This window comes from Gymnodraco acuticeps, unplaced genomic scaffold, assembly GCF_902827175.1.
Source record: "Gymnodraco acuticeps unplaced genomic scaffold, fGymAcu1.1, whole genome shotgun sequence".
In the NCBI taxonomy this organism is placed as follows: domain Eukaryota; kingdom Metazoa; phylum Chordata; class Actinopteri; order Perciformes; family Bathydraconidae; genus Gymnodraco; species Gymnodraco acuticeps.
In genome coordinates, this window is record NW_022990015.1 from 1,521,936 (window position 1) to 1,537,011 (window position 15,076).

General features: G+C 40.5%; 2 protein-coding genes across 2 annotated transcripts; both read left to right on the forward strand.

The window, feature by feature from the left end:
- The first annotated feature begins 345 nt into the window (after positions 1–345).
- On the forward strand, positions 346–11,930 carry slain1a (SLAIN motif family, member 1a). The gene is made up of 9 exons (XM_034213585.1): positions 346–915; positions 2,549–2,685; positions 5,751–5,867; positions 7,053–7,157; positions 7,366–7,515; positions 8,296–8,643; positions 9,353–9,541; positions 9,694–10,027; positions 11,067–11,930. Exons 1-9 carry the CDS (start codon positions 476–478, stop codon positions 11,140–11,142), a joined length of 1,896 nt encoding a protein of 631 aa, XP_034069476.1. The 5' UTR covers positions 346–475; the 3' UTR covers positions 11,143–11,930.
- Positions 11,931–12,806: 876 nt separating this feature from the next.
- wu:fc50b12 (uncharacterized protein LOC103911624 homolog) lies at positions 12,807–14,266 on the forward strand. The gene is made up of 3 exons (XM_034213551.1): positions 12,807–12,827; positions 12,940–13,103; positions 13,925–14,266. Exons 1-3 carry the CDS (start codon positions 12,807–12,809, stop codon positions 14,151–14,153), a joined length of 414 nt encoding a protein of 137 aa, XP_034069442.1. The 3' UTR covers positions 14,154–14,266.
- Positions 14,267–15,076: the final 810 nt, after the last annotated feature.

The window sequence follows — 15,076 nt, forward strand, 5'->3', positions numbered from 1 at the left end:
GGCTTTTTCTTCAAATACACTGAAGCCTTTTTTATTCATTTTTGTTTTTTTAGGAACTGGTAACTAATTGCACCAAAAAGTGATTAAATAATAAAACGATCACTATGTATTAGTATTTGTAGTGGTATTAGTAGTAGTATATTTAGTATTACATATCTAAAATGGCACTGCACATATCTCTTCAACCAATCACAAACTCAAGTATCTAACTATTTATATATTTTTGTCCATAATAAATATTTCCTCAGCAGTGGTGTGATGGGAGTGAAACTCCGAGCTGCTGACCAATCAGAGGGAGTATGTGCATCATCCCAGCAGCAGCATCAGTGTGTGTGAGAGTGTGTGAGTGTGTGTGTGTGTGTGTGTGCAGTAGTAGCTTTAAACAGGGGGAATCTGGACACCCTCTCTGAATTGAATAGGACCCTCTGCAGGCAGGCCGTGCTTTTTCTGTCCCTCTCAATGTGCTTTTTACCAGATGGAAGCAGAGGTCTTAAACCCCCAGATGATGGCAGACGTCAATGGCAACAATAAAATCAGTAACGCGGAGCTGGAGGTGGTAAAGCTGCAGGAATTAGTCCGAAAATTGGAGAAGCAAAACGAACAATTGCGGACACGAGCGAACGCTGTAAACAATTGCTCCATCGGCCCTCATCTCCAGACCTCGTTGTCGTGTCTGCATGGGGGTACAGCGTGTTCAAGTGACAATTTCTCCTGTAAATATGGCATCCCGAGTCCGACACAGTCTCATCCGTGTGCCCTCGGTTCACCGGAGGAGCCGATCGCGTATTTTCAGTCGAGCTCTGAGTCTCCTGACGCCGCTGAGAAGGACAGCCTCGCTCCTGGAGCCACCGTTTTGGATGAGGTTGATATTTTGGATCTCAACACCGTGCTCCCTATTGGAGAGCCTGAAAGCTGGTAATTATAATCTGTTCATATCTACCACTATATTGTACATTTATATCAGCATTTGCGGTGAAAAAAAAATCAGTGTTGTGTTTCTTTTTGCTCTGCTTAATAGGCCACAGGATTGTCAACTAGCCACAATTTTGTGAAATAATGTGTAATTCTACCCTGACATACTCTTATTGATCACATTATTGATCCATGTCCTCCTGGAATAGACTTGCAGACACCAGCGAACAGACTCAGTTTGTGCAGGAGGATAAAGAACAAAAACAGATTTGAGACAAGCTATGGGCATCCCAGAATGCACTGTGCGTGCAGTATGGGTCTCTTTTAGAAAATAAGAAAGCACTGGGATGAAATTAGAAACAATGCCTCCCTTCAGCCTGTGATCCAACAGCTCTGTGTGCAGTGTTTGGCTCCAGGCTGAACTACTTTGAAGCACTATATCTGCTCTGCTGACTTAGGTAGTTCACACACTGACATGCTGACTACTGAACCGTCCCCAGCTTTTCATATCTGATGTGATGATGTGGAAAATTTAGCACAACGCTGAATGTAGCACCAGCGTAATATACTCACTCCATTTAACATCACTGACCCTCAAGGGTTAGGCATATAACATGGCCTATTTGCTGAATGAAAGTTCATTTCTGTTTCGGTTGTAAGTGACACATCATTTTTTTTTTTTTACAACCAACCTAACCTCCAGCCAATTGTAGCATATTCATATATCTTGTTTCTTGATTATTTTACAGTCCTGTAGGCTAAATTCAGAATTGTAAAGCTTGTTTTGCCCGCTTTCTTAAGTGGTCAGATTCATTCCACTTATAGCAATTAGCTGATAAAATAGGTATCCAGTTTCCAGGTTATGAACTCCATTTATTTTTTACTTTTGTGTTAGTTTTGGCAAAGGTGCAGTGGGATGCAATTTATGGAAAGACAATTATTTTCAGTAATCTCCAAAAAAATCGTGATTAATATATTAATTATAAGTGAAATTGTGAAAATTAGAATGTCAAGATGGCTTTTTCAATGTATTATTCTTTTCATCCCAAACCCCACTCTTGTCAAATCAAAGTCAGTTATGATAAAGAAAAGCAGGACATTCTCACAATTTAGAAGCTGAAAGCAGATAATATTAGTTTGTTGTGGTCAACAATGACTATTAATCCTGTATTGATTCTCTTATTTACAAATTGACTAATGGTTTCAGGCCTACCAGTACAGTATATACAACCCACAGTGAGAAAATATACTATAATCCTGTGTCTCACTGTAGCGGTCACGTACTCACATCCTATATCACTGCATCGAGTGAAGCTGTCACCACTTGAATTTTTATTACACAGTACTGTTGGTATCATAGACATAGTTTATATTGTAGCTAGTAAAATGGAATTGCTTTTTGTGAGAACTTTAACAGTGTATTGCCATTTGGGTTCTATTCCCTTTACACAGCCTTTGCAAAGTCATGTTTTGCTTTAATTTATGAAATATCGCCACTGTAAAACAGGTCCCTCCAGATCTTCCAAGATACACAGTGAAGCAGCTTCCAGCTTATTTAACTTCAGCTCTCTGTACAGTAACAATATGGGCTGTAAAGCTCTCAGGACTAATTTGTGGGTTGTGCTGTGTGTTGCAGGCTGTATGTGATTCCCAAATCCAGGCTTCAGGGTGAGAGTGTCCTCAGCCCTCTCCAGTGGTGCAGGCAGGTCCTGGACCACCTGGGGCCAGAGGTGCAGCTGGCTAAGATGACCCTCCTTCACAGACTGGACCAAGGTACATGCTGTGTATTTATCACTCAGATTAACGGCTTTATCTGCGGCCACATGTGGACATCTGTTTCTCTGGCTGCTGACATGTGATCATAATCTGTGACGTGCTCGCAAAATGTCTCCACATACACCAGCAGCAGTTTCTGAGCCGTGGGAGCGTTTTCTCTGAACGCAGCTCCGTGGTTTCTCACCATTTGAACATTTGACTCACTCTCTTTGAATTTATGGGTTTTTAAGCACCTCAGCTTTCTTCCCACATAGTGATTATTTTCTGTGGTAGTTAGAAGGACTCGCATTTACACATTTCAGTGTCTCCAGAGAATAATTAAGACCAGTTTATGGGATTTACTTCTCTGCCCGTAAAACATAAAAACAATTTAGTTTGGAGGAACTCATGCTGTGCTGGTGGACGGCATCACACCATGTTAAGTGGAAAATGTGGAGATCAGCGTAGAGGGGATTATAAAGCTGTAGTCAAAGTATCACCATTACAATGAAACGCTAACACGTGGTCACATCTTTCCATCCTCAACGTTTTCAAGGGATGTTGATATTCATTTTCAGAGAGTTAGATGGGAAGATTAATGCTGCTCTCAGGCCTTTATGTTCAAAATGTAACTGAAGCCAGCAGCCGCTTAGCTTAGCATAAAGACTAGAAACGGCTAGCCTATTAGTAAACCACTGGAGAGGACACAAAATCACCGATCCCAGGCCAACAAATAGTCTACATTAACCCTCTTAAATGCCACAGATGTGTGTGTGAATTTTAAACTCTTCATTTTAAATTCAAATATAGTGCTCAAAGCCAACAAGGGCTGAATAGCTTCACAGATACAAATATTTTCATACACACTTTTGACATGGCTTTGAGTATTGTTCTTATGTTTGGTCATAATTAGGATATTCTATAACTTATAGTAAAAAAAACATAGTAATACAGCAATTCAGCCCGCTTTATACATGATTATAACCATATCCAGGTTGCTTGTGGTTCATTCTGGTATTAACATTTAGACTCACCCACATCACAGAAATCTGACATTTCCTCCACTTCGGTTATTAACTGTATTTTGCTCCATGTAGTCACCAGCAATGAAGGATCAGGGTAAAGATACTGCATCACTATTTTTATTTTTATTTCAGCATGTAAACTATTGTGACATAGACTAATGTGTTATTTTGTTGATTTCAATCAACATAACTTAAGCTGCGCACCTGTGCTCACAAATTGAGTTTCTCAGCATATTGTGGTTAACTACAACCAGGATATGATGCTCATCTCCACCAACATATAAGCAGTGCTACTCAAATACATTTGCTGCTTGACACAGTTTTTTTGGATGTGGTGCTTTTACCGTTGCTACACTCATGCACAGGGATATGGTTTCCATGGGAACCATGCTTACATTAACTGGGTTTTTGAAGCCGATTTGCTCCACATAGCCACTCCAATAGACTGCGCAAGAGACTCTTGTACTGTTGCATACAGAACTATTTACTGTGTGTACGGGTATGTCTGTGTGTGTTTAGATTTTAATATTTGAAACAAGTTTCAAGGTTTTCACCTTCATATTTGATGTGTCCAAACTGGAATTGAACAATGCGTTTGTTAGTATTTGTTTGGATGTTCATTAGTGTGAGTGTGCGTGTGTGTTTGTGTACGGTTCAAGGTCCACTTATTTCTCTAAAAGCTGTATTCAGTGAAGGTTGGCTCTCCTCCTGTGGGTCATGAATACTTTCCTTGTCTCTGAGCTCCAGTAGCTGTTGTTTGTGTAACTTGCCCTGAATGCTAGTTTCATCCAGGGCCAGTTGAGGCTAATTGTGTCAGGAATGCCTAATGCTCCTCTCTATCAGGTGTGTGCCTCTCTGACTACCAATCAGGGGAGGGAACTCTGTTTACACATTGAAAACACATTATCTGATGAAGTTGTGCACTATTACAATTGAAGGCCTAACTGTGGATGGGATATGTAGTTTGAAATATTTAGTAATGATTTTAGAGACCAACTACATTTTGAATGAACACACAGACTGAAAACCCTTTCCAAAAGAGACAAAGGTTCAGCACCTAACACCAGCTCTAAGGAAGCTTTAGAAGTGTTGACATTTGACAAGTCCAGAGTTATAAAATAGTTTGCATTAGTCTATAGGAAATTATAATATTACATGCTGGTACAGAAATGTAGGGGCTAAGGGTAAAAGCTTGTTAATATTTTAACACTTTAGTCCAAAAAACATGTGGCCCACTTATTAAGTATGTATTGTTTTTATGTGAGGAATTCTGAACAATGGCAGAGGACATATGGACATATATAGTAAATGTCTTTGTCTTTACAGACATATACACCTATGTCTCTCTGTAAAGACAAAGACATTTACTTGTTCTATAAATATATGTTTTCACTAGCCACATTTTACAGACTGCTAGCCATAATTGATTAGTGAAAAAAATACCACTTTCTAATAAGGCATACTTCATTAACATGTAACAAATTGTCATGTAATATGCCAAATGCTCCTCTTGTAATAAAAGGCTGTCTCAGTCTTTCCATATTAGTTATTTACTATTGAGCTGAACTTTATTAATTATGTTTTAGCCAATAATAAAGCATTGAAATACAACATATACCTTTTAATAAACAAATATGGGATGACAGCATTGTACCATGAATGTAATGCAGCAGGAGTTATTTTTAGCAATATAATAGTAACCTCCAAAACCCAAAGTAGTAGATCTAATTCTACATTTTTGGAATGGAATATAGCCTACATGTAAAATCCCTGCTTATCCTAAAATCCCTCCAAAAAAAATCTGTAGTTTATCCCAATAAGCTGCAGTAGTAAGATAAACCTTGTCTTACTGTATCAGCCTCTGCTGTCAGAGCCAGAACCTAATCATTTAAAACATCAATACTGAGCTGTAAAAAGCAGATTAACATTTGGCCAGAGAGTGTTGGAAAATAACCAATATGCTCTATGTGTGTGTGGGGTTGTTTGTGTGTGTATGTGTGTGTGATACATGGTGAAGCAATCACACTAACATGTCCTTCGCTACAATCTTGTGTCCAGCTAAGCGGTGGCGAGGAGTCTCCTCCGTCCGTCCTTACAGCTGCATAGAGGGACTCTCCACCCTCAGCTGCCCCGTCCTGCCTTACACTAAACCTGCTGCACTAACCGAGTCCCCAGGTAACATAAACATAATATTCTACACATGCATATCTGCTAACCTCAGAGAGTCACTCTAATAATCAATGCATTGATTAGTTAATTGACAGTGATGTGCTGAGTAACCATTTCATTTACAAAATATTATTAAGCTTTTTACATTTATTACCAAGGGATTTTGTAATCCATGGGACCAAGAGGATGAGTCCTGATGAATTATGTGATCCTCAGATATTTTTCTTGTCTCAAAATGTATTTTTGTCCAACACTTTGTTTTACGAACAAATACCTGTAAAACATTCATAAGAACTCCAAGTTACTTTGTGTATTAGAGCCAACGAGGAAATGTGAGCATGCTAACGTGCAAAACGAGGACGCTTCACAGGGTAAACATTCCCTGGTAAATGTTGTTGCCATTGTGAGCATGATAGCATAGTTGGCATGCTGATAATAGCATTTAGTTCAAAACACTGCTGTGCTTAAATACAGCCTCAGATGTTCACTGGTATAGCTGTTGACTCGACTAGCCAGGGTCATTTCAGTGCTGTGTTTTTAGGAACGCCCTTCATACACTCACACATTGAAACTGCAGTACAACCAGAGTCTGATCTCATAGGCCTCTGAACAGCGCTGCTTTTTGTATTCTCCTCACTCAGTTTTATCCTGCCAGTGTCGGGACTCAAGACAACTTCTTCAACCAAAGGCCACTGTTGCCCTCTTTCCAAAGTTTAACAAAACAGCATAACAAAAAATCTGAAATGTTGACAAAACGTTCACATACATTCTCACATTTAAAGTCTATTCCTCTTTAGACATAACAGTCTTTGAAGCTCAAATTCAAACCCACTTTTTCCTGTAACCTCATTTTTATTGCTACATTTCAAATCCAAAGTAATAAGAAAACATATCCAAAGTAATTTGTTGCGTCCAAAATACTTATGAAGCTCACTGCATGTAGCTAGTCTAGATGTAGATTCTTAAACAACCTGTTACTTGCAGTTTACAAACAGATTACAGCCGATTCCAGGCAGGAGATTATCTGCTCATGTACTCGGACAGATTGAAGCAACCACCAGATAAAAAAACCCTCATCCATATTTGATATAATGGCAGAAGTCAGTGGGTTCAGGTTAAGCTTTGATTTGCCTGTTAATGTCGGTGATTGAATCTTCTCTCTCTTTTTCTGTGTGTTTCTCTCCATCCTAGCTCCATCATCTGCTCAGTCTTTACTCCAGTCGACTCTACCTTTCAGGGCCAGCTGCAACCTCAGTGACAGAGCGCCCACCTTCCTATCAAACTCCAATCTCCACAGTAAGACCTCACTGACAACATATCTCCTCCGCTCTGTCAGTCATATCTGCAGTTTCACCTAATGTGATTCAACACCCATCTGGAATGATTATCAACACCTTAACGTCACATTTGATATGGAAAAGTCTGTATCACGTGTATTTGATCAAAAACCAATCGAGTGAATTATCCTGGTGATATAACGTGTGCGTCTCCTGTGTATTTTTAGACGTGGCTCGCAGGCATGCAGCGATCAGCCCACAGTCTTCCGTGGACAGTGAGGTGGGGGTGTCAGAGCTGGAGGACGACTCCATCTCTATGAGCTACAAACTGCAGGACATGACAGATGTGGAGGTCATGGCACGACTTCAGGAGGAGAGTGAGTGGACCATAAAAATGTCATGCAAAGAGATATCCTTCATGAAAACTGCAAGAATTGCGGGTGATAATAGAGTGCAGCAGGACTAAAACCCAGACATTATTTAGCATATCTACTCTTCAGATTCCTTTTTCTGAAATCGATTGGATTATATTTATGGGTTTCTGGTTATATGCTTGACATAAGGTCTGTATTTAAGCTTGAGAGATGTGAATGTTTTTTTTTTTAACAAAATACAATAAATACCCCACTTTTTAAACAGCTTTCACTTGTCCCAAAAAAGATGGTTGCTAACGAGTGGCTAAATAAGATTTAAGTGATTATTATTAGCTTTTGACTAACAGAAACTTTTGTTGCGACCAATCTTATTTTCTGCAAAGATTCAGTGGAAAAATCCCAGGCCTTTAGGTCGGACTACAGAAATATGAAGCTCTCTATCGGTTGCATGCAAATAAACAGTAAGTGCCCACCCTATAAACACTGAGGTTTGATCTTCTGAAGAGATTGAGATAGATCACCATCTTACATTACTAGTGTATTGCTGAAACTAAGATAAATGTTTGACCTTTGAACAGTTAAAATTGAGTTGACAGTGTCACAAATCTTGATGTGTGTTAAATTATGCAGGAGATTTCAGAAGAAACGTATCAGTCTGGTCTACATAAACATGACCGGAATAATAGATGAAGGGCGCCTTATGGAGGAAAATGTATCATATACTATATGAGGTTCAGGTGTGTGTTTTTCCACAGATAAAAGCATTGATCTGTCTCCCTGTAGGTCTCCGACAGGACTACGCCTCTACCTCACACCCCCCCACAGCCAGCCGTCGCAACTCTGGCTTCACCTTACACACCCTCAGGCGCAGTGAGATGGATCTGGAGGAGGAGGAAGAGGAGGATGATGACGAGGACGAAGGATACGACCAGCTCCCTCCTCCCCAGCCTCGACTGTTCCGCACAGGGTCTATGCAGCGGGGCGGCCTGCCCCACTCTCACACCTTCTCCAGTATCAGAGACTGCAAACGCAGCTCAAACACACCTCAGTTTTCACTCAGCGGACTCTCACAATATCTTGGACCCTCCAGCCTGACCACAGAAAACCACACATTATACAGGAATAGCACAGGTGAGTGTTTCATGAATTTGTTGAGCACTAAATATCCTTAATGTCCCCTTTTTTTCTTAACACAATAACCAACATCCAAGATGCCCCATAGTTCTTACCACACAATTTCTGTGCCAAGAAAGATTTAGAGAGTTCTCTTGATTACAGGATTTAGTATGTCAGTGTACTTGCGACTGACGTATGAAACAGATTTGATTGTTATGTTGAAGAGCATAGAGATGAATGGAATAGCGAATTTTGAGAAGTTTGATACCACTCTCATTAATGTACACTGTCAGCAGCAGCTTGGTGGTGCTTAGCATAAAGACTGGCTAAACAGCTAGCTTTTCTCTTTCCAATGGTAACAAATCCAGGCTGTGTCTAGATGGTAAGCCTTGGTTCTAGGAAAATCTCTCGTAGTTTGTTGGGCAACGATTACCGCAAGAGTTTTTGCAAATCAAGGTTTACCATTTGGACCCAACTCAAAATCTGCCTCTAAAGCTCACTAACGAACACATTATATCTTATTCACATCAAAACAAAAGTTGTTAAAATGACAAAATGCATATGGGTGTTATGTTGAGAACTTTTTCTTGGCCAGAAGCAGTGACTTTATTTCCTCAAACTCTGAAAGTATTCCTTTGTTAGAATGATAGAAACATTTGTGCTGAGCTTCATATTGAGTCTACAACTTCGATACCTGATGTGGTTTGTTAATATGGTTGCATAGACAAGCTACGGAGAAGCATGCCCAACCTGCTCCGATCTCCCAGCATGCCCAGTGTTCCCAGCAGTCCATGCCTGGCTTCCCCTCTCAACCCACCCTCCCACGGCCCCTCCTCCCTGCCAATGATATCCTCCCTCCGGAGCAGCCAGAGCTTTGACTCGTCAAGTGGGCTTGCTCGACTCCAGTCCTCCAGTAAGGATATTTTCTTCAAGTCCATGAATAAATCAGCGCTGTGGCTAATTTGTATTCATGAGTGAATGTTGAGCGCATTGGCAATTTCACATGCAGTAATTGCATTTCTGTCACTGATGTATTTATCTAACGGCTCACTTGCTGTGTTTCAGTTCCCTCCCCAGGCCAGCTCACCCAGCGAGTCCAGAGCGTGGGGAACTTTCCAACCACTCCCCGAAACCCTGTAAAAGCCACAGCTTACGTAAGCCCCACGGTGCAGCAGTGCCCCCCCACCAGCTCCCTGCCCACCTCCACCAGTCTGCACTCCATCCCCAGCTGCACCGCGCTGCCTCAGCTCCTCAAACACAGCAGCAGTTTCGTACAACAACCTTTAAAAGCCAGCAGCAACCAGCCAGCTGTTATTCGCAGCTCCCTTCCTCGCCCAGCCTCCTTTGTAGGAGCAAGTGGAGTTCCACGCGCAAGCAAAATCACGCAACCCACGCGCAGGTAAGGCCAGATATAGAAAGAAAATTCAGTTTGATGTGATTGTTTCCATTTGTCTGAAGAATACTGTCTCATATGAATGTGAATCTTTGAATATGTGCACGTCTCCTGTAGGAAATGGCTTTTCCCTCTGTCCTGCATTATCATACAGAAAAATAACCTGGTTTTGGGTCATCCTCACACTGCTCCACTCCCCTCTCTCTCTCCTTGAATTTCACATGCATTAGTTCCCTGTTGTTGGCAGTGTTGCTGTGACTACTACGAGATACAGTATGTTGCTGTTCAAGTGTGCTGTCTGTAGTGTAAAACGTTATAAATCCTGCCATTCCTGCCATTACCGTGGATAAGCTGTGTACATGTAAAAACAATGTGGATGAGCTAAAGCACGGCATGGCAAAGTGGTGCTGTTCTTTATAAATGCAATGTTCACATCCTGCTTTTGTCCTTAGTTGGCAAGCTCCGTCTGGCTCAACCATTTGTAAACTGTTTGCTCTGTCCTTTCTTTTTTTATAGCATAAATGAAACGATAATAGAACGTTTTCAGAATCTGCCCTTCTGGTTTACAGAATAGGAGTTAACAGGGCAAACGTCAGGCAAAGGCTGTGATGTGTGATAATAGTCAAATAATGAATGAACTGTCAGAAGTTTGGTCCCTAGGATTTTTAGACTGTAGTAACGTTAATGGTCCAAAATGTTGTAAACGTGCAAAGTTTTCATCCAAAAACCTGCCAATGTTCTTTCAGCAGGACCCCAAACTCCCCCTCCTCCCATGCCCCAAGGGTTGCAATTCATATAAGCCCTCTAAAAACCCAGAGGGAAACCTGAGAATTTGTATTTGACAATTTTAAGTAACTATCAAATACAAAAAGTTGTTTAAATGAAGTACTCTTTAAACATTTACACTGTTTGTCCTGAAGGAGGTGCTATAGGTAAAGGTCAAACTTTCAAAGCCCAGCTAAATCAGTCTGTTTATGATACTTAAGTGGTTATTGCTTTTTATTGTATTAAAGTATTTAATCTAGATGTTTCTTTCTGTCCACAGTATGCTGACTCCTCCAAAGAGCGTGGCTGCCCTGAGTGCCCTGAGGGACAGCAGCTGGAAAGACGGCTGCTACTAAACTGAATAAACTGAAGTTCAAGAGGTGCACAGGGTAACGCTGCGTGGGACCCCAATGATTTAAGAGGATGCCTTTAAGAGGGCCCCGGTCTTGGGCTGTGACCCAAGAGAGAGTGACTGTTAACATTTCTAAAGGGCTCTACTCCTCACTGAAGGACGGAGTAGAGACTGTACGGGTCCAGCAGGCTGGATCTCTACATTACTACCTGCTGTAACACAGGCTGACACTACAAAACAACCTGGCAATATTCTGATACTCTGTTGTTAAATGTGAACTGGATCTTCTTTGATATGTGTTTTTTGATTTGTCATTGTGGATAATTAAGGCTTTCATACAAGAATGAAGAGTTCTTTGCAGTTAAAACATAGGAAAAAAAACAGCCCCAGCTTTTGTACATGCTATGAATGATTTTGTACGACTAATTTTGCAATTATTGATTTGTGTCAGTCTGTGGTGTCAGATTTGTAGTTGAACCTGGAATTTTGTTAAATCCTGTGCCTGTTAAAAAGTAATGTAATTCATGTTATATTTATTGGCTGGACCTTGCAGCACTTTTGATCATAATTATGATTAACACTTTAAGTAAAAAAGAATATGACCTAAGTTAGTGTACACGCGTTATCTTTCCTTTCTCTTATTGTTTACATGAGAGCTAAGATTTCTAATGTTCTTTGATAAACATAATTGCTGCAATGACATTGCACAAAGAGCCCTAATGCTTTTTCTGTATGACAAGACTTTAGAGAGGATGTGGATTTGTAATGTGAATAAAAGTCTTTTAAAATATTTGCTTTTATTTTCTAGTCTTGAATATTTACGTACGTAGGAGGAAAAATCATTTCTCAACCAGTTTAACATCAATTATATTGTTAATTAAGCGTGGACCAGGAAGAGCTGACATTATTCTGAAATATGATATGACAGTATTTTAAGTACGTGATATATTTACTTGGAAATTTAAAATGAACCGTTGATAAACTGTTAAAAAACACACTAATGGTTAAAAACATTGCTGTACATTTTCAGAAACATTACATTGTTCACTAGTTTAGTCTAACTTGGGCAATTTCTTTAACTTTTAGCTGAAGACCATCCACTCTAATCGTCCAAGTTGTAAAACAACAAAGACCTGAAGGTGAAATGCTTTGAGCAAACAGCATCAAGTCAACAAAGAAGTCCATATACTCTGAGTTATTTAAAATATAAAAGTGACGACTGCCCTCTAATTGTAGCACAGTTCATGTGTTTGTTTGTTTTTACGTTTATTGTCATTACATAGTACAGGTACTAGTAACGAAACAGTTTCTCTGCATTTGACCCATCCTAGTGTTAGGAGCAGTGGGCTGCCATTATTATGTATGGCGGTTTACCTGTAAGCATGGGGTAAGGGTTTAACTTGACAAGTGTTATCGTCACAAGGGAGCCAGAGTGACTAATGTTTAACAGAGGTGTGTGTTGATGATGAATCTCCCCAGTAACAAACCACGCTCACTTTTGGCATACTGTATTTCAGGTGAGTGAATACAATCTATATTCTGGGATTTGGAATTTAGGAAGGTCTATGTATGTTTATTATATAGAAATCAATGATAACTGCATTTTTTTACATTAGGTTTATGAGAACAGTTGCTTAGTGCACTGCTGATCTTTTGGAATTTGAAATAATGCCCAACAAAGCCCAAGAGGTATGTGTAATCTTTTTTATTATCACTTCCATATGACTTAGATCAGCATTTCTCTTGGATATCTTCATCTAAATCTCTTTATCTTTAAGTGACTTTGCATGTTGTTTTTCAGGATGCTGTGATTAACCTAAAGACACTGCAGGAGATTTCCAGTCTGCTCGGTTTTGAGTGGACAGTTTTGGCATATGAGCTTGGTTTCAACAGAACTGAGATCGGTCGATTTCACACCAAATCCACAGAGAAGAGTGTCCAGGCTAGGACCATGCTGGAGAGCTGGTACAGTGTGTGTGTGTGTGTGTGTGTGTGTGTGTGTGTGTGTGTGTGTGTGTGTGTGTGTGTGTGTGTGTGTGTGTGTGTGTGTGTGTGTGTGTGTGTGTGTGTGTGTGTGTGTGTGTGTGTGTGTGTGTGTGTGTGTGTGTGTGTGTGTGTGTGTGGTCTAGCATTACTATACTTGTGGGGACCTAAATCTGATTACATAGTCACGTGTGGGGACTGGCTTCCCTTATGGGGACAAATTGGAGGTCCCCATGAGGGGAATCATTAATTTTAGGGTGAAGACTTGGTTAGGTTTAGGATTAGGGTTAGGGTAAGGTTAAGGGTTAGGCATGTGTTGGTTATGGTTAAGGTTAGGATAAGTCTCCAGGAAATGCATGTAAGTCAATGTAATGTCCCCTGAAGTGATGTATACATGGTGTGTGTGTGTGTGTGTGTGTGTGTGTGTGTGTGTGTGTGTGTGTGTGTGTGTGTGTGTGTGTGTGTGTGTGTGTGTGTGTGTGTGTGTGTGTGTGTGTGTGTGTGTGTGTGTGTGTGTGTGTGTGTGTGTGTGTGTGTGTGTGACTTGATATTATGGTAAGATGTAGGCCCTGTTATTGTGCAGATACTATAATTACAGTATACCTGAATGGGGTTTTCCTCAGAATAACAAACAAACAATTGCCTTACTTATAGACTTCTTATACTACATTTATTAAGTTATGTGAGTCTTCTTGTGGTGTACTGGGCTTCACTGGTTTATAGACATTGCCTCCTTAATGCAACTCCTTTTCACTCCTGCTCCATTCCTTGGACTCAAATGCTTCTCACATGTCTATCTTCAGGTATGAAAAGTCATGGGACAAGCCCAATAAGACCAAGCTGCTGCAGGATGGACTAGAGCGAGCAGGCCGACGGGACCTGTCTGAAAGGCTGCGCTGCCTCCACTGGGGCCACCAGAAGCTGAGCCATAGGGTTGAGCTGCCCTCGGCCTTCCCCTTCCTCATCACTGTCCACAAGACCATCCACAACCAAGACGCACTGCGCAGGATCAACGACCTCAACCGTAGATAAACTTAAAGCTGGGTGAAAATGTGAAAAATGTGGCACTTTCTACATGGCGCACTGCAAATAAATGTACTGTGTCCTTGATCAAACAAGTGAGAAGCATGGGTCATGTATAAAATAATGCAACTTTCTATATTGGAATACATTAAAAGAGTTTCAATAAAGATGAAAAGTAAAATTAAAGGACTCATTTTTAAATCTTTGTAATCATTAAAAAATCACTTGTGCAACCCTTGTGTGTTGTTCGGGTCAAATTGACCCGATTTCCATTTTCAATGAATAAAAAAAGATATAAGGATATTTTCGTTCAACCTGAAACTCAATGGCCGGAGCTTATTTATTGTGAAGGACATGTGGAATTGTTTTTATTTTTTTTCCACTTATGAAAAAATGCCCACCCGCATTTATGTCCTTCATAAGAGGTTCGGGTCAATCTGACCCGGACAATACCAGGACAGAGAGATAGAGAAAATCACACATAAACACACAAACTAAAGACACACACACACAAACTAAAGACACACACACACACACGCACACAATTGTATGCATAGAAGCTGTTTGATCCTGTTTTCCCTTGATCTTTACCCTTTGTAGTGTGTACACAAAACTATCCTAGAACATTCTAAACATTTTAGATCTTCCAGAAATGTATAAACATTTAAAATGTTCTCGCACTGTCCCCCTCGCACCTGCACGCCGGAGGAGGGACTAAACAGAGACATAACCTCACATTACAGTGTAGTTCAGAACTACAATTATCTACCAGCAAAATGGCCAAAAGATATTCTGCTCAGAGCCTTGGAGCTAATAATGGATGAGAGTGAGTGGAATGCATTAGAAGAACACGGTGAAGTGGGACAGGAAGACATTTCTGAAGATGAGGATAATGTGGAGGTAAACTCAGAATTTGACAGCAAATTGGAAGA

What these genes read in the sequence shown, in the direction of transcription:
- slain1a (XM_034213585.1), top strand. Translation starts at nt 476, where the DNA reads ATGGAAGCAGAGGTCTTAAACCCCCAGATGATGGCAGACGTCAATGGC. An exon ending in GGCACGACTTCAGGAGGAGA is followed by an intron (nt 7,516 to 8,295) that starts GTGAGTGGACCA and finishes GTCTCCCTGTAG; the next exon opens with GTCTCCGACAGGACTACGCC. An exon ending in ATCACGCAACCCACGCGCAG is followed by an intron (nt 10,028 to 11,066) that starts GTAAGGCCAGAT and finishes TTCTGTCCACAG; the next exon opens with TATGCTGACTCCTCCAAAGA.
- wu:fc50b12 (XM_034213551.1), top strand. Translation starts at nt 12,807, where the DNA reads ATGCCCAACAAAGCCCAAGAG. An exon ending in TGCCCAACAAAGCCCAAGAG is followed by an intron (nt 12,828 to 12,939) that starts GTATGTGTAATC and finishes GTTGTTTTTCAG; the next exon opens with GATGCTGTGATTAACCTAAA. An exon ending in AGGACCATGCTGGAGAGCTG is followed by an intron (nt 13,104 to 13,924) that starts GTACAGTGTGTG and finishes GTCTATCTTCAG; the next exon opens with GTATGAAAAGTCATGGGACA.